This window comes from Ambystoma mexicanum, chromosome 10, assembly GCF_040938575.1.
Source record: "Ambystoma mexicanum isolate Mex_15411 chromosome 10, UKY_AmexF1_1, whole genome shotgun sequence".
Taxonomy (NCBI): Eukaryota; Metazoa; Chordata; class Amphibia; order Caudata; family Ambystomatidae; genus Ambystoma; species Ambystoma mexicanum.
Genome location: NC_090932.1, coordinates 1471515302 through 1471541905, shown reverse-complemented (window position 1 = coordinate 1471541905; position 26604 = coordinate 1471515302). Strand labels below are relative to the sequence as shown.

Genomic DNA, 26604 nt, shown 5'->3' with positions numbered 1-26604 from the left:
GGGGCGCCCGCACGCACCTCGTGACCCCAGTCTCTAGACCCCAGCGCATCAGGAGACTGTGATGAGGGACGCCTCCCTGGAGGGATGGGGAGCGCACACCGGAGATCTCCACTCAAGAGGCATTTTGCTCCTGGAGGAGCGGTCCCTGCATATCAACGTCCTGGAGCTCCGGGCCGTGTTTCCTTCCGTCCCTCAAGGGCAAAGTGATACGGATCTTCACCGACAACACCACCAAGATGTTCTACATCTGGAAGCAGGGGGGCACCAGATCCCCAGCCCTATCCAAGGAAGCGCAGGATCTGTGGCAATGGGCCGTCGCCCAGGGAAGGTTCCTGGTACCTCTTCATCTGGCAGGAGTGAAAAACACTGTTGCCGACTCACTCAGAAGGGAGCTGTGCTCATGCCACGAGTGGGAGCTTCGGCAGGATCAAGTGGACCTCCTATTCCGACAATGGGGCAGTCCCCAGAACGACCTGTTCGCGACAGCGGTGAACACCAAGTGCCAGAGGTTCACCAGCAGGTTTCCCCAGCCGTGGAGCATGGGCGATGCATTCTGCTTCCCCTGGGACGGCCTGTTCCTGTACACGTTCCCACCGTCGCCGTTGCTTCTGCGACTCGTCAATCAACTCAGACGGTCCCGGTGCAGGATGACCCTCGTCGCACTGGTGTGGCCGAGGCAGATATGATTCCCGGACCTTCTGGACTTGTCAGCGTCCCCCCCAGTCAAACTGTCGACGAATGCGGATCTTCTCGCCAGAGAAGGAGGTGCCATCCTACATCACGACACGGGATTGCTGAACCTGCAGGCCTGGCTCCTGCAGCACTAGAGTTCGGAGGCTACGATATCCCGGCGGACTGCAAGGAGGTACTTGCAAAGGCCAGGGCGTCCTCGACTCTTGGGTGCTATGGACATAAGTGGAAGAGGTTCTCTGTCTGGTGCTGTGCACAGAAGATCAACCCTCTATGGATTACGGTCCCTGAAGTGCTGCTGTACTTGCTGTCGCTGGCCAAGGCGGGGCTGGAACATGCCTCCATCAAGATCCACCTGGCGGCTATCTCCCGCTACACCAGAACTCCGGGCGGTCGTCGCTGTGGTCTCGCCTCCTGGTGAAGGAGTTCATGAAAGGACTGTTCCGCTCGTTCCCGCCGGTGAAGGCTCTGGCCCCGGCGTGGGAGCTCAACGTGATGCTGACTAGGCTCATGGGACCCCCATTCGAGCCATTGCACTAGTCATCGCTGAAGTTCCTATCGTGGAAGACAGCGTTTCTTGTGGCCATCACCTCTGCACGATGAGTGGGAGAGATCCAGGCCCTCTCCTGTAAACCTCCATACCTGACATTCCACGAGACGAGGGTAGTGCTGAGGACGCACCTCTCCTTCATGCCCAAGGTGCCGTCGGACTTCCATCTCAACGAGCCATTGGTGTTACCTGTTTTCTTCCTGTTGCCTTCGTCGCCGGCTGAGAGGACTTGGCACTCGCTGAATGTGGCTAGAGCGCTGAAGTTCTACGTGGACCGCAAAAAGAGTCTTCGGAAGACAACACAGCTGTTTGTGAACTTTAAACCTGTGAACCAAGGGAAGGCCCTCTCGAAGGCTTCCATTTCCAGATGTCTCTCCGGCTGCATCATGCACTGTCACCGGTTGGCAAACCGACCATTGCCCAGCCGTCCGAGAGCCCATTCAACCAGAGCTGGTGTGTCCCTGCTGGACATTTGCAGGGCTGCTACGTGGAGGTAGACACACACCTTCACGAGATTCTACTGCGTCGACCGGGATTCCAGGGGATTCCAGGGAAGAGTCCAGAGCCAGCCAGGCAGTGCTGCGCAACCTGTTTGCTTGAAGGTGAGCCTGGTGAGGAGGTAAGAGATGCTTAATGTTGAGTTGTTGAAATGCTTAATGTTGAGCCGTGCCACCTCCCGTGGTTGTGCATGTGTGTACTGCTATGTATTCTTGTATTCGTGAGCATGTGAATCCATGCTAGACCCCATGCTGGAGCAGGAACAAGTCACTCACCTGTAACTGTTGTTCAAAGGGATTGGTTCCTCCGACGTATTCCACATCTATGACAGGTAATCACCACAGCTGTGCTGCTTCGGAAGATTTTCTGCGTCGATGACGTCGATACGCTGTCCACGAGGGCCTCCGTCGAGCCGACGTCACCGGATGTTATAAGTAGGACGCATGACGCCCGTAGCCTCAGTTCTGTTTTATTCTGCGCACCTGTTCGCTTCGGAGATCTCGGCGCGCCTCGGTTCTTCTAAGTTATTCTATCGTTTCTTCTTCGTTTCTTCGAACCCGTTTGTTTGTGAAGATTTCCTGATGTCTTCGTCTTCTTCTACCCCGCGGCCGGGTTTCAAGAAGTGTCGGGACTGTGGTTCCAAGATGTTGCTGACGGACCCGCACAACGCCTGTCTCTGGTGCTCGGTGAGGACCACGCCACGGACGATTGTGACGATTGCCAGTCGTTAACATCGAAGGCCTTGCGGGAGCAGAAGAAGAAGCTTTCGATCGGTAGGGTGTCCAAGCCCTGAAAGTCAAAAGCCACCGTTCACATGCCTTCGGTCTCGAGCGGTCAGCGTGATCACCGGGAACTTTCGAGGTCCCGGTCGGACAAGGTGTATCACTGTAGCCATGCCCGCTCCATGTCCCGGTCCTCGACGCCATCGAGACCGTCGGAGCCTGTGAGGTCTTCAAAGAAGACGTCGGCACCGAGGTAGTCGAGGGACTCTCTCAAGGCTCTGCCTCCGAGGAAGCTATCAACGCCTTCGGCGCTGAGGACGTCGAAAGACACTCTCGAGGTACAGCCCTTGAGGCCTGTGTCGAAGCCTTCGGTGCCACGCTTGACGTCGACGCAGGTTCCGTCGACGCCTTTCGAGTAGGCTTTATCGGATGTGCCCCGTAGACCGGTGGAAACCTCGAGGAAGACTTTGGCCAAGTCCAAACACGTAGTTGTGCCTTTTTCTGTGCCCTCATCAAGGGATTTATTCCAGCCTCTTGATTATATTTCTGAAGGGTCTGATGAAGGTTTGGTTCCTGAGGAGGTTCCTGATGACCTGTTATCTGGTCATAGCCAGTTGGAAGACCTGCGTCAGTCTTTGCACAAAGCCAGTGGTCTGGACACCTCCCCGGAGGTTGAGTTTGGCGGGCCTGAGCCGGGTACGCATGCTAAATCTTCGTACCAGTGCCTCATGTCGAGGGTGACAGAGTACTTGGGGTGGTCTGCGCTACCAGGGGCTTTTCTGCAGGATAACCTGACAGATATCTTGGACCAAGGTCCACCAACTGACCCGGTACTGCCATTCCATATAGCTTTGCAAAGAAGGGTGGCAGCGGCTTGGACTGCTCCGGAGAGTCTCCCGGCAGTGGGCAAGTCTTTGCCTAAATAATACCGTCCAGCCAGTAGCGACCCCAGCTACTTGACTATGCACCCCACTCCGAAGAGTTTGGTGGTGAAGGCGGCTACGGCCCCAGCAAAACAGGCGTCGTACCCTACCATCCCTCCTGATGGGGACGACAAGCGTTTTGATGGCTGGGCAAAGAAAGTGTTTTCTTCGGGGGGTATGGCTTTACAGGCAGCCAACTCTGTGTGCCTAAGCACGTTTCACTCACACTCTGTGGAATTGTGTCTCTTTGGCGGCTGAACATATTCCTGAAAGGGAGGAACGGGATGGCTTTCTTGCTCTTGTTCAGGATGGCAAAGATGTCATGTGTGAATCCGTTCAGTCGGGTCTGGACATGGCAGATTGTGTCAGCCGGTCCATGGCGGCAAGCACCGCACTGTGCAGATTTGCGTGGTTGCGGAAGTCGGGGTTTGCTCCTGATGTGCATGCCCGGCTTCTCAACATGCCCTTTGATGGTGAACATCTTTTTGGCAGCAAGGCTGACGAGAGCCTTGAGAGGTTGCTGACCTCCAAAACTGCAGTGAAGTCGCTGGCGCTGCAGTTTGCCAACCTCCGCCTTTTCATCATAGAGGACAGCAATGGAGGGGAGGTTCCTTTCGATACTACTCTTCCTTTGGTAGATCGGGAGTAGCTGCAAGTCAAAGGGGCCACCGTAGGCGTACCAGAGGTGGAAAACAAGGTACTCGAGGTGCCAAGGCAAGTTGCCTCTTTACCCTCAGGCAACGCCGCAGCCGCTTCAGCTCAGTCATGAGGCCATGTCCCATAGTTCGCCGGTTGGGGGAAGGATGGCGCAGCATCTTGTAGAGTGGCGTGCCATTACTTCAGATGTGTGGGTTCTGGAGATCATAGCCCACGGCTACTGTCTTCCTTTCCGGCAGAGGCCTCACGACGATCCACCAGGGAATGTCTCTTTGAAGAGTCTGGATCCGCTCCTTGCGCAGGAAATCAAATCCCTGCTGGAGAAAGGCACCATAGAACTGGTGCCTGTAGCGGAGAGGAACAAGGGATGGTATTCCCCTTATTTTTTGATCCCGAAGAAAGACGGGGGATTGAGACCCATCATGGACTTGCGCGGTTTGAGCAAGCTCCTCCGGAAGGACAAGTTCAAGATAGTTACTCTCTCTCTCTCAAGTCCTCCAGGCCCTTCAACTTCAGGACTGGTTGGTGCCTCTCGACTTCAAGGACGCTTATTTTCATGTGCCGATACATCCCAAGCACAAGAAGTACCTGAGGTTTGCGGTTGGCGACTCGCATTTTCAGTTTCGGGTCCTGCCGTTCGGATTGACCTCCGCCCCAAGGGTCTTCACCAAGCTCATGGTGGTGGTGGCAGCGAATCTCAGGAAAGGGGGGATTCGCGTCTACCCCTACCTGGATGATTGGTTGATCAGGGCACGCTCTCCTGAGCAAGTCCTGGATCATCTGTCAGTCACCTGCCACTCCCTTCACAAGCTGGGCTTCTCTCTCCACTTCAAGAAGTCCCACTTGACACCTACCTAGCGGCTCCAGTACATCAGAGCAGTGCTCGACACATCCCTGGGGCAGTGTTCGCCTCCCCAGGTGAGGGCTCATCACATTCTGCAGATGGTGCGCAAGTTTCAACATGCCCAGAGTCTCCTGGCGTTCGAGTTCTTGAGGTTGCTCGGCCTTATGGCATCCTGCATTCTTCTGGTGCCAGAGGCCAGGTTGCAGATGAGATCTCTGCAATGGGCTCTCAAGCTCCAGTGGTCAAAGTCCTCTGGCAGGATGTCGGACCCCTTTCAGGTGCTGCCCTTGGTCGCCCAGGATCTTCTGTGGTGGGCCGTCGAAGGCAATCTGTTGAAAGGGGCTCCATTTTGGCTACCCTGGCCGGAGGTGATGATCGTGTTGGACGCGTCCCTCGCGGGATGCGGAGCTCATGCCAACTAGTTGACAGCGGTCGTTGGTCTCCGTCGGAGGCCATACTCCATATCAATCTGTTGGAGCTGAGGGCCATCAGACTAGCCCTGAAGGCTTTTCTGCCTTCTGTGCGAGGGAAGAATGTCCTGATCCTGACGGACAACACAGTGACCATGCACTACCTCAACAAAAAGGTGGGGGCAGGGTCTCTCCCTCTGTACAGAGAGGCGATGCAGCTCTGGTTCTAGGCCATCCAGAAGGAAATTTCGATCTCGGCAGTTCATCTGGCCGGAGATGAAAACGAGGCGGCGGACGCTCTGAGCAGGCCGAGCACGGTCTCTCACGAGTGGGAGCTGGCTCAGGAGATTCTCCTGGAGATCTTCGCCCTTTGGGGGACCCCACAAGTGGATCTCTTCGCCACCAGTGTCAACCGGAAGTGCGAACGATTCTGCTTGCGGGAATTTCCTCCAAGAGGAGCCTTAGGGGACACGTTCGTAGTGGAGTCGTCCTTCCCACTGCTGTACCCGTTTCCTCCAGTCCCCGTCATTCCGCAAGTGCTACGGAGGTTACGCAGGTTCGGTTCCCGGATGATCTTCATTGCTCCGGCATGAGCCAGGAGAACGTGCTACCCGGACCTTCTAGACATGTCCATCTGCCCTCCACGCCGTCTTCCCTACCAAGACGATCTGCTCTAACGGGAGAGGGGTCAGGTTCTCCATCCAGAGATCAAGTCCCTCCACCTTCATGCTTGGCTTCTGAAAGGTTGAGGTATAGGTTTGGGACCTCCCTGAAGATATGATGGAGTTGTTGCTTTTGGCCAGAAGGCCCGCAACAAAGTCCCTGTACCATTGCCGTTGGAGAAAGCTCTGCGACTGGTGCAGGGTTAAGAATGTGGATCCTTTTTCATGTGCCATTCCTGTGGTTCTGTCTTTTTTGCTTTCGTTAGCCCACAAGGGCCTGCAAGTGGGTACCATTAAAGGTTACCTGTCGGCGCTGTCCATATTTAAGCGCTCGTCTGAGGAGTGTTCTTATTTTAAGATTCCTTTGATTTCTCAGTTTCTCAAAGGGCTCACTAATGTGTTCCCTCCGTCACCTTTCCAGATGCCCGGTTGGGATTTGAACCTGGTTCTAAAATTCCTAATGGGAGCTCCGTTTGAGCCTTTACATTCTTGTCCTTTGAGACTGCTAACCTTGAAAATTGTATTTTTAGTTGCGGTCACTTCCGCTCGCAGAGTGAGTGAGTTGCAGGCACTTTCCGTTAAGCCACCCTTCACGGTGTTCCATAAGGACAGGGTTGTCCTTAGGGTTCGTTTCTCTTTTCTGCTGAAAGTTGTCAGATTTTCGTTTAAGCCAGAAGGTTGTTCTTCCGGCGTTCTATCCTCCTCCGCATCCTGGTAAGGAAGAGGAGAGGCTCCATGGGTTGGATCCTAGGAGAGCTTTAAGTTTGTACATCTCACGCATGTCCTGGGTCACAGTGACTCTAGGCGTTTACCTTGACGCCACCTCATCACTATCCCGTCAAACAAATGCAGTCAGATCGTCATCAGCATACACCTGCAAACTCAATGCAGCTTGCAGGCCATTTCTGACCACCTCTAACACGGTCACACTGGCCAGAACTGTCATCATGGCCAAAATTGACTATGGGAGCGCCCTCTACCTAGGAACCAGCCAAGAGAATCTGAACAAACTGCAAATCACCCAGAATAACGCCATTAGAGTGGCCTTAAACATCCTGCGAAACCACCACATCTCGGAATCTAGATCTTATTTACACTGGCTACTGGTCAAACAGAGAATCTCACTGAAAGTCTTAGGCCTTACCCACAAATGCCTAGCCAACTAAGCCCCCCCGTATGTCTGCAGCCGGCTATCCCGCCACGCGTCTACCCGCCCGCAAAGAACCGCCCAGACCCACTGTCTAACCATCCCCAGGTTCAAACTACAAAAAGTGGGTGGATCTAGTTTCCCCGTCCTAGCCTCCAAGCTATGGAATGCCCTCCCCCTCACCATCAGATCTGAAGAATGTTTCAGTGCCTTCAAATCCAAAACTAAATCCTGGCTTTTCAACCAGCCTTGATTCTGGACCTACTCTGTTCCTGGGAGCCTCCCCTAGGAAAACGCCCTCATCTCTGTAAAAATGTATATTGCTTTATGTATGCCTTGAATACTTTGCACTGTTTAAAAGTTTGAATTTACGCATGTTTATGTAACCATGTCCAAAGTTGCACCCTGATGCCTCCGGGCCTGAAGGTGCGTGTTACAAATAAAACAAATACAAATACAAAAAATACAGAGTGGATGATCAACTCTTTGTAGGGTGCGCTGGAAGGCGTTTGGGACAAGCTGTTACTAAGCAGACTCTGTCTAGATGGATTATCTTGACAATTTCTGAATGTTACCACTTGGTGGGTAAGGACCCTCCGGTAGGCTTACGGGCCCATTCTACTAGAGGTGTGGCTTCCTATACTTCCCTGCAGAGGGGTGTTCCCATTCGTAACATTTGTGAAGCAGCCACATGGGCCTCTGGCCATACTTTTGTCAAACACTACTCCTTGGATTCTATCCATGGGCAAGATCTGGCCTTTGGCAAGGCAGTCCTTTATTCTGCAATTTAATTGGGCATTCTAAAATTCTACTTTCTAAAATTTTTCCCACCTCCATACGTTGGTACTTCTTTGGGAGTCTGTCATAGATGTGGAATACGCCGGAGGAACCAATCCCTTCGAAGAACAAGTTACTTTCTTACCTGTTAATGTTCTTTCGATGGGATGTTCCGACGACGTATTCCACATCGTACCCACCCAGCGTGCCCCACTACAGAATTTCTTATGCGATTGCAGCTTACGTTTCCACAAGGCTTTCTGTGGTCATACTGGCAGAAGATTGGTGCCACACGTTCTGGGGGAAAAACTACAACTGAGGCTACGGGCGTCATGCGTCCTACTTATAACATCCGGTGACGTCGGCTTGACGGAGGCCCTCGAGGACAGCGTATCAACGACATCGACGCAGGACGCAGACGCCGAAAATTTTCCAAAACAGCACAGCTGTGGTGATTACCTGTCATAGATGTGGAATACGTCGTCGGAACATCCCATCGAAAGAACGCTACCAAGTAAGAAAGTAACTTGTTCTTCTCCCGCATGGTCTGGCATGGATTCACATGCAAACCCTCCAACCCCTCTGCGGCTCTTCTCTTGGTCCTACTGCCACTTTACGTGCTACCAAATCTGAAGATGTCTGCAAGAGGAGGGACTTGGGTAGAGGGCAGTCATTGGTTGGGGGCAGTATGACCCAGAGACCAGTGATTGGTTATTAGTAGAAAGACAGTTCATAAACTAAACTGAAACTGATTTTTTCTTTACCAAGGATTCCCAGCCTGACGAAGGGGAATATTCATGAGCATGTGAATCCATGACAGACCCATGCTGGAGAACAACAGTTAGGGGTGAGTAACTTGTTCCTTAGCTGCAGATACACGATAGCACGTGCATCACAGGGACCACATTGAGGTAAGGTAATGCATTTAGACACAGCAGTTGCTACACGGTACAGGTAGTGAAGTGAAACACAGCAGTTACTGTAGGGTATAGGTTAATCAATTGGACACTTTGATCAGGGAGGCAGAAGGGCACACAGCGGTCACAGTGAGGTACCTATATTAGATGCAGGCAGTTGGCTACAGTGGTTGCAATGCGGTGCAGTGAGTGTACCACAACGGTTAAGGGTGCTATGGCAGTTGGGCACAGTTGAGTAAAGACTATCCCCTCCGGAGATATCTGCCAGTTTTTTCCATGCCCGTGTCTCTGCGGCATCTAACAACTCAACAAAACGTTTTCAAATCTGCAAGGAGCTGGCCAATCCTGCTGCAGTATCTACTTCTCTTGTCCCCTCGTAGGCCCTCTGCACGGCCCTGGCCTCTCATTTCATCTCTGAAACCCAGGGCATCTTGTCCACCCTCTCGTCCTCTCCTCCTCTTCCCAATTCTCTCTCTGCTACCTCAAGCCCCCCTGCAGCCTCCTCTGCTCCCTCTTTCTCTTGTTTTCCTCTGTTCTCCCCTGATGAGATCTCTAGACAAGTCTGATCTATGAAAGTCTCCTCAAAACAGGTTCTTCCCTGTTTGTCCAAAACCATTAAGGACCAGATTGACACCCTTGCTCCTGGCTTGGCTGACTTCTGCAACCACTCCTTCGCCACTGGAGCCTTCCACTCTCCCCTGAAGCACTCTTGTGCACCCTCTTCCCAAGAAACACACACCGACCCCTCCTGCCCGGCTAACTATCACCTGATTTCTATCACTGATTCTGATGGTTGTCTCCATGACCATCAGTCTGGCTTGAGAGCAGGCAGAAGCACAGAAACTGCTCTCCTGAACATCCATGAAGACTTGCTCTCGAACCTTGATTCTAATCTCCCCTCTGTCCTCATCCTACTCGATCTCTCTTCTGCCTTTGACACTGTCAACCATGCCATCCTGCCAACCACCTCTGTGATAACTTGGGTATCACAGATCAGGCACTTGCCTGGCTGACCTCTTTACTCTCCAACTGACCCTCCCAGGTACAACTTGGGTCCTTCATGTCCTCTATCTCATTCTCTACTTGTGGTGTTCCCCAGGGGTCTAATCTCTCTCCCTGCTTTTCAACCAATTCCTGCCACCCCTCGCCCACCGCATTGCTGCTCTGTTCCAACATTTAGTGCTATGCTCAGCTCGTTTTCAGGCTCCCCTCTGACACCTCTTCTCCCTCTCTCATCCCTGACTGTCTGCAATCCATGAGTGGTGTGCCGCCAACGGCCTCTTCCTTAATTCCAGTAAAACAGAGATCCTCCTCATCAGCACTTCTGCAACTTCCTTTCCTGTCACTCTCTGGCTGACCTCCCTTGGCCCTCTTCCTGCTCCCACCTGTGAGGCTTAGAACCTTGGGGTCATCTTCGACTCCATGCTTTCCTTTGCTGCACATATCTCTGACATCTCTGAGGAGTCAAACTACCAATTGCACCTCCTCAGACGTATTCTTCCTTTCCTCTCCTTCCCCCAGAACCTCACAGTCTCTAGCACTTTGGTTCTCTCTGGGCTGGACTACTGCAACAGCCTCTTATTAAATCTGCCTGCTAGTACTCTCCACCCTCTGCAACTCATCCAGAACAGGACTGCGAGACTTGTTCTTGGCCTCAAGCCCAGGAGTCGTATCTCCAGGTGGTTGTTAGAGGGAAGTAGCAACTGTGAAGAATCTGACTCGATTGTCACAGAGACCTTGGCCGGAAACTCCTCTCATGTGGCAAGTGCCCGGCAGACACCTACTGATCCAGTCCCTGGGGGTGGCGCTGTGGTGGCATATCACATCACATGGGAGGAGAATTCGACCAGGGAAAATGGGAAACTAACTTCCCTAATTACCTTAATATCCTTATGGATTGTCACAAAGTCTGAATCCTGAAGAAAACCAAATATATTGCTCGGAACTTGAAGTCCCTTAATTCTAGTGGTACTGTGACGAGGAGGAGTGAGGCAGAGGCACGAAGATGCTTGTTGGGGCTTAACAAGCGACACCTGAGGGGACTTGAGGGGGATAAAAAGCCTCCTCAGGTAAAGGCAAAGAGAGAAGCTGACGAATCGGTAGACACCTGAGATGCAGCAGCAGGTGCAGCCGATCAACTGCAGAGGAGGCTTGGTGGTAGTGGAGGCTGTGATATACCATTGGAAGTTGCAGAGCTTCCCCAAGCGTGAGTCTGGGATTGGGTCTTGTGTTTGGCAAAGGAGCTCCTGCTTCGTTCTGCAGAGTTTGCGCAACAGGGAGACGTGCCGAGCTGGCTCGTTCCCAAAAAGACTTTAAGAAGCGCTAGGTAACTCTGGGTGTCGAAGGGTCACCAGAGTGTGAGAGGGGCTGGCTGAAGATTTCTGCTTGCAGGAGAGGATTTTCAGGAAGGTATGCATGATTTACTGAGGCAAGCGCAAGGACCAGGGAGTGTGTTATCAAAGAAACGCTGGGCTGCTCTGCACGCAAACGCGAATGACTGAAGAAACTAACAAGTAACAAGCAGGCATTGTTGAACTTGTTCACATCCGGAAAGCTTGCACGTGAGCAGAAACGAAGTAGCGTTCTATTGTTAGAGCAATTGACAACCTACGTGAAGGAAAGACAACTCGCAAATGAAGTATTCCCTTATAATAGAGCTGAATCTTTGTGTCCTAAACTGTTTTAAGGTAGAAGGGAAGACAGAGTTATGCATGCCATGTCAATGCTCAGAGAGCACTTTATTTGATATAAAAAATTGCTGGAAAAATATGGTATGCCAGATGGGAGTGTTACTCAGAAAGATATGAGAAAACAACATTGCCAAAGCCAAGAGGTTGCTGTCAAACCAGCATCGTTCAAGTCAAGAGGTTGTTGTAAAAACTTGGTTAAAATGCTACTGCAAAGCCAGAAGGATATTGTCGGAAGAAGCTGAAAAGACGTAAAGATTTATTGATTATGTTTAGAAGTGTTTGGAGATGATTCCTAGCAGGAGAGTGGATCAGGACAAGGGACTTTTAAAGTGGGTCTGGCAATCTAGTAGACCAGACGGAAATTGTCAAGAGTGAAATATTATTGCTGTGAAGTTTGTTAACCTGAGGAAAAGACATTCCTGATTCTAAGTATAAGTTGTTGCTGTGGAACATGTTGAATCGAAGAGAGATCTAAGGCTTATGTTGTTGTTACACTAAAGAAATTTATGAACCATCTGTGTTCTTGCTGGTAGCAAGAAGCTGTATGCTGAACCACTAAAGGGAGGGACCATCCTGACTAAATTTGTTTTGTTTAACGGTCACCATATTGGAAGAATTGCTTTAAACCTTATCCTTGCTGGTTGTAAGGAGTTGATTGTGGACCAATTTAAAGACTTTAAAATACTTTTTCTTTCAATTGAAGTACTGGTTCTAAACCTGGGGAAGGGGAACTGTTGGGGACAAGAATTGTCAAAGCTTTATGTTGAATGCCATTTATTTCCTATTGTATTTGTGTATTAGTGCTAGGGATAGAATCTGTTTTGTTAGAATATTTCTGTTAGTTTATGCTAGGCAGGGATTTCTGTCTTAGGGTAGAGATAGTGAGCTAGTTGTCCAACCTTTTTGTCTTAATAAATGGCTTTTGTTAAAAATAAGCTTAACAGTTGTCCGTCTCACATCCTTGGCCCATCTCACAACCCCAAAGAGAAGCATCCTGACAAATATACCAAATGTACTGCAGAAGTTTTCACCAATTGTAAATTTGTAGTTGGAGAAGTCCTGAAAGTAAATCTCACATATTCCTTTGGAACTGTGATAAATAATCTTGAAGGGAAGATAATTTTGCGTCCAAACCAGGAATACCATTGGTGCCATTTTCTTTGTTGGAATTGGAAGGGGATTGTCATGGCCACAGGTCCCAGAACACAAAACCCACACCATCTAGTGATGGGGGAATGGGTCACTTGACTCATTTATGTCTCATTGTGACTCATAAACACAGGGGCCCAGGCTGGACTCAGTCTTGGCGCTTGTGGTGCCAGGCTTTTATAGAACTGTGAGCAGGAACACTTTATTTAAGTGCAGGAGTGCTTTTATTTTACTTCAGTGCGCACTTTATTTCAGTGCAGGAGTGCTTTTATTTTACTTCAGTGCAGGAGCGCTTTTTACAAGAACTTTACAGGTGCTGAAAGCCTTTATTCCAGAGAACATCACCATGTGCTGACTCATTGGGCGTGGCTCCCTAGGACTGGTCTTCAGGTGCTGACTCATCAGGAGTGGCAGGCAGGCTGAACCTGGTGGGCGTGGCTTCAGAAGCTCAGCTATATAAGCTGCTCCTTCCTTAAGGCCGCTGATTCGCGTTACTGTGCACTCTCATGCAACATGACGCTCACCGCCGCTTGGACCAGTTTACTTATCTTTGAAACCAGGCATTTTCCTGCTTACTCATCTCCAGGAAACCGGTGCGTCATCGCTTCATCTGCAGATTCATCTCCTGACATCCAGTGGTCTTGATCCCGACGCCGCAGCACCGCGCTCCGCATCCACGAACTCGGACCCTGTGAAGAAGAAGAAAGATAAGGTTAGAACATCCATCCTAGGGCCGCAACTAATTTGAACCCGCGTGCCCCCTAGTTAACAACTTACCAGCTACTGTACCGCTGCAGCTTCATTCCTAATCCCCTCTGGCTTCCGCCTTGAGCTCCGCAGCTTCTGCTGGGCTGGCAACATCACCTGCAAGGGAAGAAAGCAAAAGAGCAAACATCAAAAGTGGAATGGACAGCAATACAAGACAACAAACTTTACAATTTAACAAAAACAGACGAGGAAAGACAAAGGCAAACAGCAACACTTACCTCTTACCTGAAGTATAGTGGCTTAGTCGCAGCTGGTCAGGAATACCACGTGCAAGGGACCAGTGAAGGACCTCCGCCCAGATCATACAAGCGCCCCTGCCAGAAGCAGCAGGACGCAGTGCTCGCCAAAGCTAATCAACAGGTGAGCTTTCCAGGGGCAGCGCATCCCACGGGTACCACGGTTTGGGAAAAGGGGTCTGGGAGAGGATCAGGCTCACAAGCTGGCATAGTCACGCCCCCTATTCTCCACGCAGAAGCAGTCCCGAGCAGCATCACCTATTCCCACCATTCACCACATAAGCGCAGAAGGTGAAGTCTGACCCGAGCGACCTCACCCCCGGGAGGGCTGCAACCATGCCCCAACGCCTCCGCAGAGACCAGGTGAGTGTAACAGGGATCTTTTCCACTAAAGCCAAAGACATGTTACCAGTGGCTTTTTGTTTGATGACCTTTTACCTTGACTTGGAACTGATAAGAACTAGTTCAAGACTTTCCTTGTCCTTTGAACATTTGGAAGTTGACTTTAAAACCTGGGGGAAGGATCTTAACCAGGACAGGTGAAGGTCATCCAGATATTGTTTAATATTGTTTATTGTCTTGTGTTGACTTATCATTTTCTTTGTATGTTTGTTGGTTAGAGTGAGGGCCAGTTTACCTATGCTAGTCATTGTTCCCTTAGCCTTTACACTAGGTAGGGAATTCCTCGGTAGTGCAAGGCAAGCAAGGCTTTATTTGAAACATTTACTTTCATAAACTGTCACATTGTGAGAAAACTACAATCAGTTGTCCACCTCGCATTACTAACCCCTGACAGTACCCCTACTATCTAGGGCTGCTCACATGAGCAAGGACTAGAGGCTGCAGCCTTAGCTGGCGCACCCCTTCAGGGTCTTCATAAGGACCTAACTGCGTAGTCTGGTTGTTCTGTCATTTTTCTTCTAATGGCCGATTTCTCTGCTTCTCCTCACTCACCTGTCCCCTCTCATCCCCTCCTTGCCCCACACGCTTTCCTTGCTCCGTTCCCTGATCTTACTGTGTTCTCCAGCTTCTCCTATGTCCACCCTCCAACTGATCCCTCTCTTTTCTTAAGCTCTGTTTCCTGGTATTCTCCTCTTTATCTCTCTCCCTCTTACTGCTCTTCCACTTTCCTGTCTCGACCCGCCAACTGCCTTCTCGTCTTCCCCTCTCTTCACTCCTTGTTCCCAGCACTGCACCTGCCTCTACTCTCCACTACCCTCCAACCTCTCACTTCCCATTTGCTATTTAACCCACATACACCCTCTCACACACTTCCACAATTTTAATCTCAACTTTCGTGTTTCCTACTCTTAGCCTTTCAGTAAATCTCTCACTCAGACACAAACCAATTGGTAATACCCACCACCTTACCTTCACTAGCTCCCTGATGTCCAAATGTCTCCTTGAACCCCTTTGCCTTTATTTGTTCGGGTTCTCCTCTCCTGTGTGAGTTTTTGGGATGTGTTCCTGGGTCTCCCCTTTTCCCCTACAGTATCTTTCCAGCCTTGGTTTTTCCTGCTGCTGCCTCACTGCTCACCTTTGGTCCGCTTGGGTTTAGTGAGGTGGGTGTTTGGAGCTTCTTTTAGCCTGGGTAGAGGAAATAACAATCCATTCCCATTTTGGACCAAATCCATTCCTCTTGACCCAAGCCAGGTTTTGTCGGTTGGGCCCAGGTGCCCCATGCTAGATGCAGTTGCTGTTTTCCTTCGCTGGGTCCGTCTTCCATGGATCTGTTATTCATGCCAAGTTTCTAAGGGCTCAGGTTTTTGCTGGACGTCAAGTTCTATGAATAGGACGAAAAAGACCTGCTCAGAACCGCGGCAAATGGGTATTGTTTCAGAGAGAGAGGCACCAAAAAAGCATGCATGGCTCCAGATGCACGAGGAAGCCAGTGACCGGCATCCACGTCAATCACCCCCTCTTCCTCCTTTGATAGGATCACACCCAGGACCCTTCTGCAGCAGAAACCTGCCGAATTAAACCGGTCTGTGACATTACAAGCCATATGTGTCACTATCAAAAGACCTATTTTATTTTAAAATAATTAAACATCATCTGTAGTGAAATGTATCTTTTTTGGGGGGTATAGTCAGTGGCTTGAGTGGGATGAGAAATGAAGTGGTGGTAAAAACAAGCCATGAACAACATTGGGGAGTGGACCTTAGAAGTGTCTGGCACAACCTAAGAAACGTATATAGCTGTGCAACCAGTCAGAGGAGTGGCCAACAGACACAGGAACGTTTTCAATATCTTACAAAAGATGCCGTGCATGAAAGGGAGATGGATATTTACATGTAATGTGTAACCCAAAGATGTAATCTTTAAACAAACAATATAATTCATTTTATCAAAATAAGCCAATGTAGGTTCCAACACCTTCAAAATAGGTCACTGTGTTAATGTGCCTGTGAAGACATGTGCTTTTGTCCTGCAGTTCGAAATTTACCATTCCAGTAAGATTGCTTAGAGGGTTAATGCTCTAGGAGAAGGAGATGGAAGAGGGGGGAAAGAGAGGGGAATAGTGTCACTATAGCAATATTACACTAAAAGCCTATACATATATTCTCGAGTTTGCTGCTCCTAAAAATAAAATTCAAGAAATGTTCATGGGCCAGGAAGGTGTAGGGGTTAATATGCCTGGAGTTGGGTCCCGACCATGGACATATTCCCAGTCCTTTCCGACATGCTGCTTCTGCATCACTTACCCTTAAATACCCGGAGGAGTTGACGCACATAAGGAGGCAATGCAGTACATTAATATGTTACTCTGCATTAAGTAGTGAAGTGTCACTGTGTTGACTTGACTCACTTTGATTTTCAATGCCTATGGCATTGAAGGTTAAAACTTGCCTCGATAGAGCATGTCTATATAAGAGTTGGGGATTAGGCCCTGATTGGGGGCTCTGGCAGGGCCCAGTCCCCAAGTAGCATTATAAAGCCTGTCACGGTCCATCTCCCTTCAACCCTCAGGCATAGTGTTCACAGTTTTGCAGAATGGTATCCATCAAATATTCCTTATCTAATGAAGTATTTGTGGTTTCGAAGGGATTGTGCCCTCCGACGTATTCCTTATCTTTGATAGATCATCATGCCTTATCTAATGAAGTATTTGTGGTATCTACTGCATGGAATAAAGTTTTTGTGAAGAATTCAGTTTGTGGTCTGTGCTGTAACATTGTCCCTGTCTAATCCTGGCTGCCAGCATGGGGGACACCCAGGAGGTCGGGCTTCACTACCTGATATTTCCCATAGACATTACATTGGCCCCACGCCCCCTTTAACTGGCACCTTCGGAAACAGGTATACTGATCCTGCAGGTCTTAGTCAAACATACCCACAGAGTTTTCATTTGACTGACTTTGGATATCAGAAACTTGGGACAAATCATCATATCCATCAGAAAGGACATTACCAAAGCCAAGTAATTTGTTCTTTTGCCGTCTCACGAGGGGAGAACTTGAGAGTGTGCCATAGGGAGCACTTGAACTTTAAGGGTTTTTTCCCCCTGACCCTGTGCTACATGGTGTTGGGAAAGATTTAATTTATGTGCAATTTTCCCTCCACTTATGGACCGCCCCCAAACGTTTTGCTTTTTGTTTGGCTTTCCTATCCTGACTTTTTCCAGTGGAGCCCAGCCTTCAGCTAAACTCACCTGGGCGTTTGCTCACTTTTTATGGGGAAACTGACACGTCCTTCAGATTGTCAGTACTGGGAAACTATGGTTCCCTTAGTCTTTGACTATGTTGCCATTTCTTGATAACTTTTTAACAGTGCACAGTGTACCTTCCAGTACCGTGCACTGGGGTCCCTTTTTGTTTTATGGCCCTAGACACCCTCAAAGGATTTTTAGGTGATTGTACGAGTGTACCTGGGACGAACTGGTGGCAGCAGTTACTTTTCATCATAATGTTTACTTCTTTTTACTGAGGCAAACCATGTCTACCGCGTCTGGCTCAAGACTGTGGCCACGTCCGAAAATGGCCGGGCCACAATGTCTTTTGTTCGGTCCCATGGCCATTTCGGCCCTTGTCTTCACCCAGGGCGAGTAAATCCAGGTCTTCCTTATTTGGGCATGCAGCCTCCCGCAAAAAACAATCTCTTTCGTGGTCTTCTGCCTGTCACGTGTGTGCCCAGGAAGCGGGCTGGGACTGTCTGGTCCCAATCCACACTACTAGTGCCAGGATATCTGGAGTGCCTGAATGACTGAGACCACCGTGGACAATGATTGGTCCGCATCGGGGATGCCTGCAAGAGAGCAGATCTTCTAATGGAAGTCCTCGATTTTGTTGTGAAGCTAATATTGGATAAGAGAAGGGTCTCTGCATCCATTCCATTTCGATCACTTGTGTTCTCACCGAAATACAGAAGGAGCCAAGTATCCTGCATAAAGAAACGTACTTGTGAAGATTTTGGCACCCTTAGCCCTCTGCTGCCCCGTCAGACCCCTGCCTGCTTCTTCGATCAAGAAGGCGTGCCAAGTCGCTTCGCTCCTTTGGAGTAGTGGGAACAACTACTCTCAGCGCCCTCTGCTTACCCAACAAAGGAGCCCCTTCGGTAATGTTCCTGGGCCATCCAGCAAACTGTCCAGCTCTGTATCAGGGTAACCTGCAGCACCGCCGCTGCCTCGAGTGCAAACCCGAGTCTTAGGACATCGCTTGTTTGTGGTCCCGTGTATTCCCCAGCCAAATTTTTCAGGCCCAGCTCCTCTGGGTCCCAAATTAGGAGAGTGCGTAACGCTGCCCACATCCATGATTCCCGCGTGACTACCTGGTGGTGACGGTCGCTATAGATCCCTTGCTGTTTTGCCCTCCTGTGTCCGGAAGCCTCTTCACCAGAATTTTCTTCATACCTCCTTTGGAAGTTGAGAACAGGCAACTGTCCCGTCACAGACGGTCGTTCTCCACTGCAGCCGCTGGGAGCCGGAGCGCTGTGAAACTGCAGGACTCGAACCTACTAGTGACCTCGACTAAACTGGCAAAGACTGTGCCGAGGGTCGGTAAGTACTTGCATCACTTACTGCTTTTACGCACCAGTATCACTTGAAGGTATTTGAACTTGGCTGGGTTAGCTTGCCCTCGCTAGCTATTCTCCCCATTTAAACACTGCTTTGCTGCCAAGATCAGGGTCCCCTCGAATAGTGGGAACCAATTCTTCATCGCCTAAAACCCCTTCCTGACTTGCTAAGAAGACCTGCTTTTTGTTTCACTTGCGCGATCGTGTGTTTTTACGCACAACTGTACCGTTGAGCACACGGCTCACCTCTTCTTAGGGCTGAACTCGAATGTTAGGGAACACACTCTCAATAATTGCCTAATGCCATTTATGTGTTAACTCAACCCTCTCTTTACAGGTTGTGGCTGTATTTTTCCACTGTATAGCATTAGGAAACGTAATTATATATATATTGTATAGTTAAAGAATTTGTGTGATAACAGTTTTCTCATTGCTAAAGTTACTTTTGTCTATTTGGTCCAGCCGACATTAAATGTATAGATTTTTTTATATACGCTTATCTAAGAGTAATTTGTGGTTTGTTGCTGTGTGTGCTCATTGTGGGCTTCCAATCACTCTCACCTTCCTGGGACTACGTTTTGACCGCCTGCCAAGCTACCTAGATTGATCTGGCTTGTCCAGAAGGTTCCCCTGTTTCACTAAACCAAGGGCGGCCTCCTAAACTTCTGCCCACCAGGTTAGAGTTTAGAAATCCATCTTAACACATGGGTGACAGTGGGCTTAGCTATTCGGATTGAGGGTTGATTCACCCATCCAGCTACATGTGGTCATAGGCCCTCCAAGATGCACTTTGGTCACCTTTCTTCCTCTTAGTCTGGAGCCACCAGGCAGTAAAGGGGAAGATATTAACCACTCCCCTGGGTGGCTGTCCCTGGTGAGCAGACCTTACTTTCATATACATGCAATTTGCATGCTAGCTAAATCTCTCCCTGCCTTCGAGAGAACATCTCCAACTCCTGTAATGAGGAAGGTCCGGAATTCTTCAGGAAAAGGAAAATGCATGACAAGACTCTGGGATTAGTCAGTTGGACACATTCTGAAACCTGAATAAGGCTAATATTGTCCGTCATATCATGAAATGAGATTCCTATAATCCTTAAACTTTTTTTTCTTTTCCACTTTATTTTTCATAAAAGAGCAAAATGCCTACCCGAAATCTCTGGTTCTTTAAACTGAAAAATGAAAAGCCAATCAGTAACCTATGAGTCTTATTTTTTGGTTTTTGTTTTGCTAAATATTATTTAATAGCAATCGCACCAAATCATCAGCAACTGAAAGGGGATTATGTCTTAACTGGAGCCATTGGGTAGTGCATGGGCAATCACTGGGAATAAGTGTATCATACTGGGATTGTTGCAAAAACATATCAACAGGCAAAAATGTGCCTGTTATAGCAGGGAATCCCAAAGAATTCTTAAGCAAGGTAATAGAGTAAAAAGCTTGTTGAATAATTGCAGAATAAACACATAGGGCCTGATTCACACAAGCGTTTTATAATGGCGCAATCCCATACGAAAAGGCTCATAATATGAATGCTAATAAGGGGAAGGCAGAATGAAGCCAAAAAAGGCAAAATAAAGCCCCATAAAGACCTGTTATATAAGGAGAGGGATAATGAATGGAAGGGAAGAGGCCAAACCTAGCACATTTGCATCTTCAGCATTTGTGGCAGACAAGTACCTTCCCTCAGAACTCGGGCTGCCTTCTCTGGTACATGCATGCGTCCTACGGAGGTTCTCAGCTGGTCTGCTCATTCCTGCCTTTTTGTTTTTAATTTTTGGGAAATGTACTTTTTCCTTGGTTTTTCTTCTTTATTTCTACCGTGTGCACTGCCAGTCTTTTTTTACTCTTCATTGCATGAGGCTAGTGAATAGAATATTGGATTTCTGCCGTCCCTGGAATGATGAGAAGGAATTGACCCATTTGGGTAAATGTGCTAATTGTCATAATACCTGTTAGTGGGCCTTCCTGGTTGGTAACGGCAGCACCAAGACCTCATAAAGTGCCCTCACTTTGCTAGGGCCCGAATGTCTTTGGCGATCCATTACCGGTCAGGAAATGCCCCTACTGGGACAGGTATTATCACCTTAATAAAGATAAAATGCACAGGGACTAGAACAGTGCAGTGCTTAGAATGTTATTTGTCTGACTGAGGAGCATCTATAACATGAGGTGATTACTAAAAAAGAGCTGCACTTTGTTTCGGTTATCTAAAACTTGCTACTGATACATATTATAATATGCTCCTCGGAGAATGTATTTAAGTAAAAAGGCCTTAATACCTTCCTCCACATTTTCCTAGAAAATTGCTTTTACAGACTGCATGCAGCTCACGAACCTTTTTCTCATAAATAGCCACTCATTGAGGTAAATGAGTGGCTGTATTTGGTGTCATTGTAAAATTGTATGTTTTCATTTTTGTGACAGGTAAAGAAACTGAATGCAATGATAGCAGGCAAGAAATCAGCCTTGGCCCCTGTTATAAAAGAGCTGAGACCATTACGACAGCGGTGTCAGGTTGGTGAAAATAATAAATCGTCGTTTCATTCAGTGAATTGGCACTTTAGATCACAGATAGATGAAAGCACTTTTATTCTGATTACTTTGGAGCTTTGGACATAGTCACCATTTTGTATGTGCTAGCTTATAACATTTCTGATGTCAGATAAATTGCAAATTAATATGATGTCTTATTTTCCTGTTTGTGAACTCCTGCCTCAAAGAATGCAAGTTCGTAATGAGGAGCTGACACATGGAGAGTAATTTCTCTGTGAACCGGACGGGGTTGCCAATTAATACGTTGAACATGCGCAAATAATTACGTTTGGTGTGAGGATCGAGTGAGTAAGTGTGGAGCAGGGCATGTGGTAGCAGGGTAGTGAGGAGTGGGGGTCTGGCAGGGACGCCTCAGAAAAGTCATACGAATTCTGCGAAGAACACTTGCCGAGTGAGGGTAATACGGCACTGTACATTTAGAGAAGACTGCAAAAGAAAGAGACCGATAAAGATGTAAAAGGGGGAAGTAACGGGGGTGTGAAAAATGTGTGGAGGCACAGTTGAGGAAAAATGTGCACTGACAGGCTTTGAGTGCGCAATATAATGATTGGCAGATGAACACTAGGTAATGTTACATGCAGCATCCAGTAGCTTGAGAGGCCGCTTTTGTTTTGTTTCCCGCAGGCTAAACTGTGATCCTTTAGCTGCTCCCCCATTTCCCCATGCTTTTCCCTTCCCCAACCTGAATCTCCCTCCACCCTTTGCAGCTCTGTGTGCCACATGACCCGGACAAGAAAGGCCTTCCGCCCCTCAGAGGAAAGACTGTATCATTAGCTTCACTGATGAACAAGAGGGAAGGTTTTACATTTGCGGCATCCAGCTGCCTGTGGCCCATTTGTTTTGTTTCACCCAGGGTAAACCAAAATCCTTCAGCCCTTGCCACCCACCCCCGTGAGTTTCGCTTTATTAGTCCGACCCTCCCTCCACTCTTTGCCCCCGCTACGTATGCCCTGATTGGGCCAGCGCTGTGGGCCATGTGACCCGGAACACCTCAAACCATGGACTCTGGGCAGCCGGCAAAGGCAAAGGTTGCCTCCTGTTTGCCTGGAGCACCAGCCCTGTTCTGCAACACCCCCTATCATGAAATGCTCCACACTGCATTAATGTAAGGGACAGTTATTCAAATGATTTGCCACTTTGATATTTGCCCACTTTGATCATTGGCCATCTTGAGATTTTGCTACTTGGAGGATTTACCATTTTCAGACTTGCCACTTTTGATATATTGCCATCTTGCTAATTTGTCATTTTGATATCTTGCCATATTTGATAACCCGCTAATGTGATGCTCTGCCATTTTTGATTACTCACGACTGTGAGATTTCCCAAAGTGGATAAATGCTACCATGAGACTGTCATTTGGATAAAGTGATAAAATGCCACTGAGACATCATTGACCCCACACACAACTATTAAAGCTCCTCAATGAAGAACCGGAAGCAACAAAGACTAACACTAAAGTCAATAAGGATCAAAATACAGGAGAAACACATGTGCAATCGCCATACGGACACAACCCACAAATGAAATAAAATGGAAAACATAAAGATTCACTGCAATCTGGTCAACGCCAGATAAATGTCAGCAAAAGCATGTCCGTTTCCCCTTTGCTGATGAGCTTGTATATCTCTGTGCTATGCTTTGACATTTATCGTTGTAAGGGAGGCGAAGGTGTATGAGAGGCAAGGCAAGGAGTATGGGAAGCAAATGGACTGGAGAGGCGAAGGTGAAGGCAGGTATCATTGCAGAAGTTTACAAATTGTTGCTATATAAAGAGATGCGACGGGCATTTCTGTTATTCACAGGTTTTTGCTGACCAGCTTCTTCAAATCGGTAAATGTACTTTCGTCACTGTCGGCATCAGGTACAATTGTTTCCAGAGGATTTTTGCAAGTTGGTGCCATCAGTTACAGAACTTATACATAAAGTATATCCAACCATATCAGCAAATTACAAAAATCACGAGTGGCTGTGTGAACGAGCCATCCCTGCTGCTAATTAGTAATCAGTTTCAGGAGAGGCTTCCTCAACTCACTCGACCCCCTGGAATGCCACAACATCACCTTTGACTGAAAGTTGCGTCGCCCATCATGCTGCTTCGCAATCTTGACCCACCTAGGCTGTGTAATGGCACAAGGCTGTGCGTTAACAAATTGCTGCCCAATGTAATTGAAGTGACATTGTTGACCGGGAAGGGAAAAAGGAGAAGATGTTCTGTTTCAAGGCCTACAGTTCACCGGTCAGACTGGCATTCGGTATCGCGATCAACAAAGCACAGGGCCAGTCAATCAAGTGCACTGTTATCAACTTGGAATCTCCATAGTTCTCCCACAGGCAGTTCTATGTTCTAAATTGGGTTCTCCAAATGAGTTTTATATCTTTGCTCCAACTGGAGAAACAAAATATGCTGTTTATAAACGAGCCTTTTAATGAACATGTACTTTGGTAATAGTAAACTTTAGATCCATATTTGTTGGCACTGTCGCCATCATGTCACCCATCATGTTGCTTCGGAATCTCCATGTTGTTCTCCCGTACAGTTATACATTTCAGAATGAGTTTTTAAGAAGAACAAAAAATTGTGTTGTGTAGTCTTTATAAGAAAACATTTTAAAAATATTAAATAATGGAAACATTTTGTGAATTCTTCTCTTCACCTTTCTTATGGAGCCTTTCCAAAAAGCGTACAGCTACTTTAAGCTATTTCTAACAAATAGTACCTATGAGAAAATGAAATCCCGGGCAACACCGGGTATATAAGCTAGTAAAGCATACATCCTAACAGCAAATAAACTTCACTACGCCAAACGCATCTTAGAATCAAGCAATGTACATAAGGAGATGTTCAACATCACCAAGGAAAGAAACCTGACATCTTGCAATAATGCCCCTGCTCCCTTGCAAAGACTCTGCGATGACGTGCAAACCACTTTAAAAATATAGTCATAAACATGGTCATAAACATACAACAAGTCATCAACACTATGCCTAAGAACTTAAGCAGCAATATGACCAATGACCTAACCACAGAGGCAACCTCAATACTAAACTACTTCACACCAATTTCGTTCAAAGACCACTAAACTAGTGAAGGAAAGCAACAAAGACAGCTCAGCAGTAGACTCTTGTCCACCAGACATCTACACAAATATCCTCATCAAAGTGACACCTGTAGAATACTTCCACAACCTCATGAGCCACTCGCTGGAAGGAGTTTCAAAGCTGCCTACATTAAGCCACTTCTCATAGATCCCTTGGGAACACAGACAACCCCACCAACCACCTGCCTATATCAAACAGCCCTTACCTGGTAAAATTGCTAGAGACCTACATATATGGACAAATCCAAACACAAGTGAAAACCAACCACGTACTGGACCAGGTACAAGTCTTTAGGCCTATGAGAGGAACAGAATCGGCACTACTCTCTATCTGGAACAACCTAAAAATGAACTCGGACTCCAACATCACCTATGCCCTGATACCACTAGACCTTTCAACGGCTTTTGAGCGAGTCAACCATCCAGACCTCATCAAAAGGATACAAGAAGTAGAGACAATCAGCACTGCACTACAGTGGCTGTTAATCCTTCCTTACAGAACATAAACCACCTGGCTACCACCATGCAGCCCAACATCTTACAGCCTCATCCATCTCACCACTACTCTTCAACATTATACAACCCCACTTATGAAACTCATTAAGGGGAACTGACTTGCATGCTACAGCTACGCAGATAATACTCCATTCATCTACAAAACTGATACCAGTGAGGACATAGACCCAAAACCTTGTCAACTGCCTCTCACAAATCAACGCATGGGTGGTGCATCACAAGACCTAAATTCAACCTGGACAAAACAGAAATAATGATCACGCCCAACAACCTCTCTATATAACCGCATATACCATAGCCTACTTAAATGGGAACTTGACCAGATTTTGATGGACAACGACCTAACACTGGAACCTCAAGTCATTGCAATAGTCAGGAAATGCTTCTTTCTCCTACGTACTATTAAGCCGATATTTCCCTCTCCCTCCTTTCCACGAAGAACACTTGCCATCATCTCTCTTGTCGTGCCAAGAATAGATTATGCCAGCCGCATCTACCTTGGAATGCCTGACCACCTCACCACAAACCTTCAAGGGATCCGGAACGCAGCAGCAAGACTTCTACTAAGACTGAGAGAGAACACAACACAACCACACTTAGATCCCTACACTGGCTGCTAGTCAAGAAAAGTAACTATTTCAAAACACTCTTCTGCATTGTTTACAGAGCAATTCATGGGCAATTCCTGCAAGAAACAATCTACATCTACAGACCAAAAAGAACCCTGATGTCTAGCAAAGACATACATCTTGAACCCAACCAATATTCGAAAATGAAATATGGTGGATCAGCCTTGTCAAACATCTCAACAAAACTCTCGAACTCGCTCCCTAAGGAAATCTGCAAAATAGAGGAACACCTGAACTTCAGGAAAGCACTAAAACATGGCTCTTTGACTTTTCATCTTAACTCGCTAAACCATGGCCCATGGTCCAAGAGAAGCATGCAGCATTAATGCAAAGAGGTACAGCACAAAGTACTGGTTCTTGGCTCCGAATTCCAGGGTCCTGCGATCCAAGCAGTTTAGCCTACCAGTGAAAGGGAGGGAGACCTAACACCATTAACTACAGAGCGGCGGGTTTCAGCTTAAACAACAAACCTGTGCAACAATGTCTGAACCCTATTCTTTAGTACCATTATCACCCCTTGTCCCCATTAACCTTACTAAAATTCTCCATACTCCTGCAAACACACCACACAGTGACCAACTACACAACCCACATATGCTAATCACAACTGACACTGAGCAGTAAAACTTCACACGTCCTCCAACAAGTCACACAATTGCAAAGCGGTCAACACACCCCTACACCACGTGTGCACAAGGCCTTCCCTCCAATAAAGACTCAAGCGGTCACCAACCCTTACCACCTAGAAGCAAACCCACACACAGTGACCGTTTTTTGTGAACTGTAACTATCAACACAACAGCAAAAGCATGTGTGCACTCTCCGTCTCCACCCACTAACAAACTCAACCCGTCCTCCTTTTTTTCAGATCGGTCTAATCACCTGGAGACCATACAAATGCCAGTGGTGCGTGGCATCAATCACATTAACATAAAATAAGGAGAGACGCGGTAAGGGGCCGTGGCTCTGGAGTCACAAACATGTTATTGACATGGAGGTGCCGGAATGATGACATGTCAAAATTATGACATGGAACTACTGGGAAGCGACTCAGCACTGTACATAGGGGACACGCCCTGGGACATGAGGTAGGTGGTGATAGCTGAGGTGACTGGCATAGGGAGGTAGAAGAGGAGTAGTTTGGGCTCC

General features: G+C 48.0%; 1 protein-coding gene across 1 annotated transcript in view; it reads left to right on the top strand.

Moving 5' to 3' along the window:
* The window catches only part of IFT81 (intraflagellar transport 81), a 1594755-nt gene that overhangs the window by 1329614 nt on the left and 238537 nt on the right, over positions 1–26604 (top strand). Inside the window, exon 14 of the mRNA XM_069619559.1 lies at positions 21081–21170. Coding sequence (XP_069475660.1) covers positions 21081–21170 — 90 coding nt within the window. The remainder of the gene's footprint in view (positions 1–21080; positions 21171–26604) is intronic.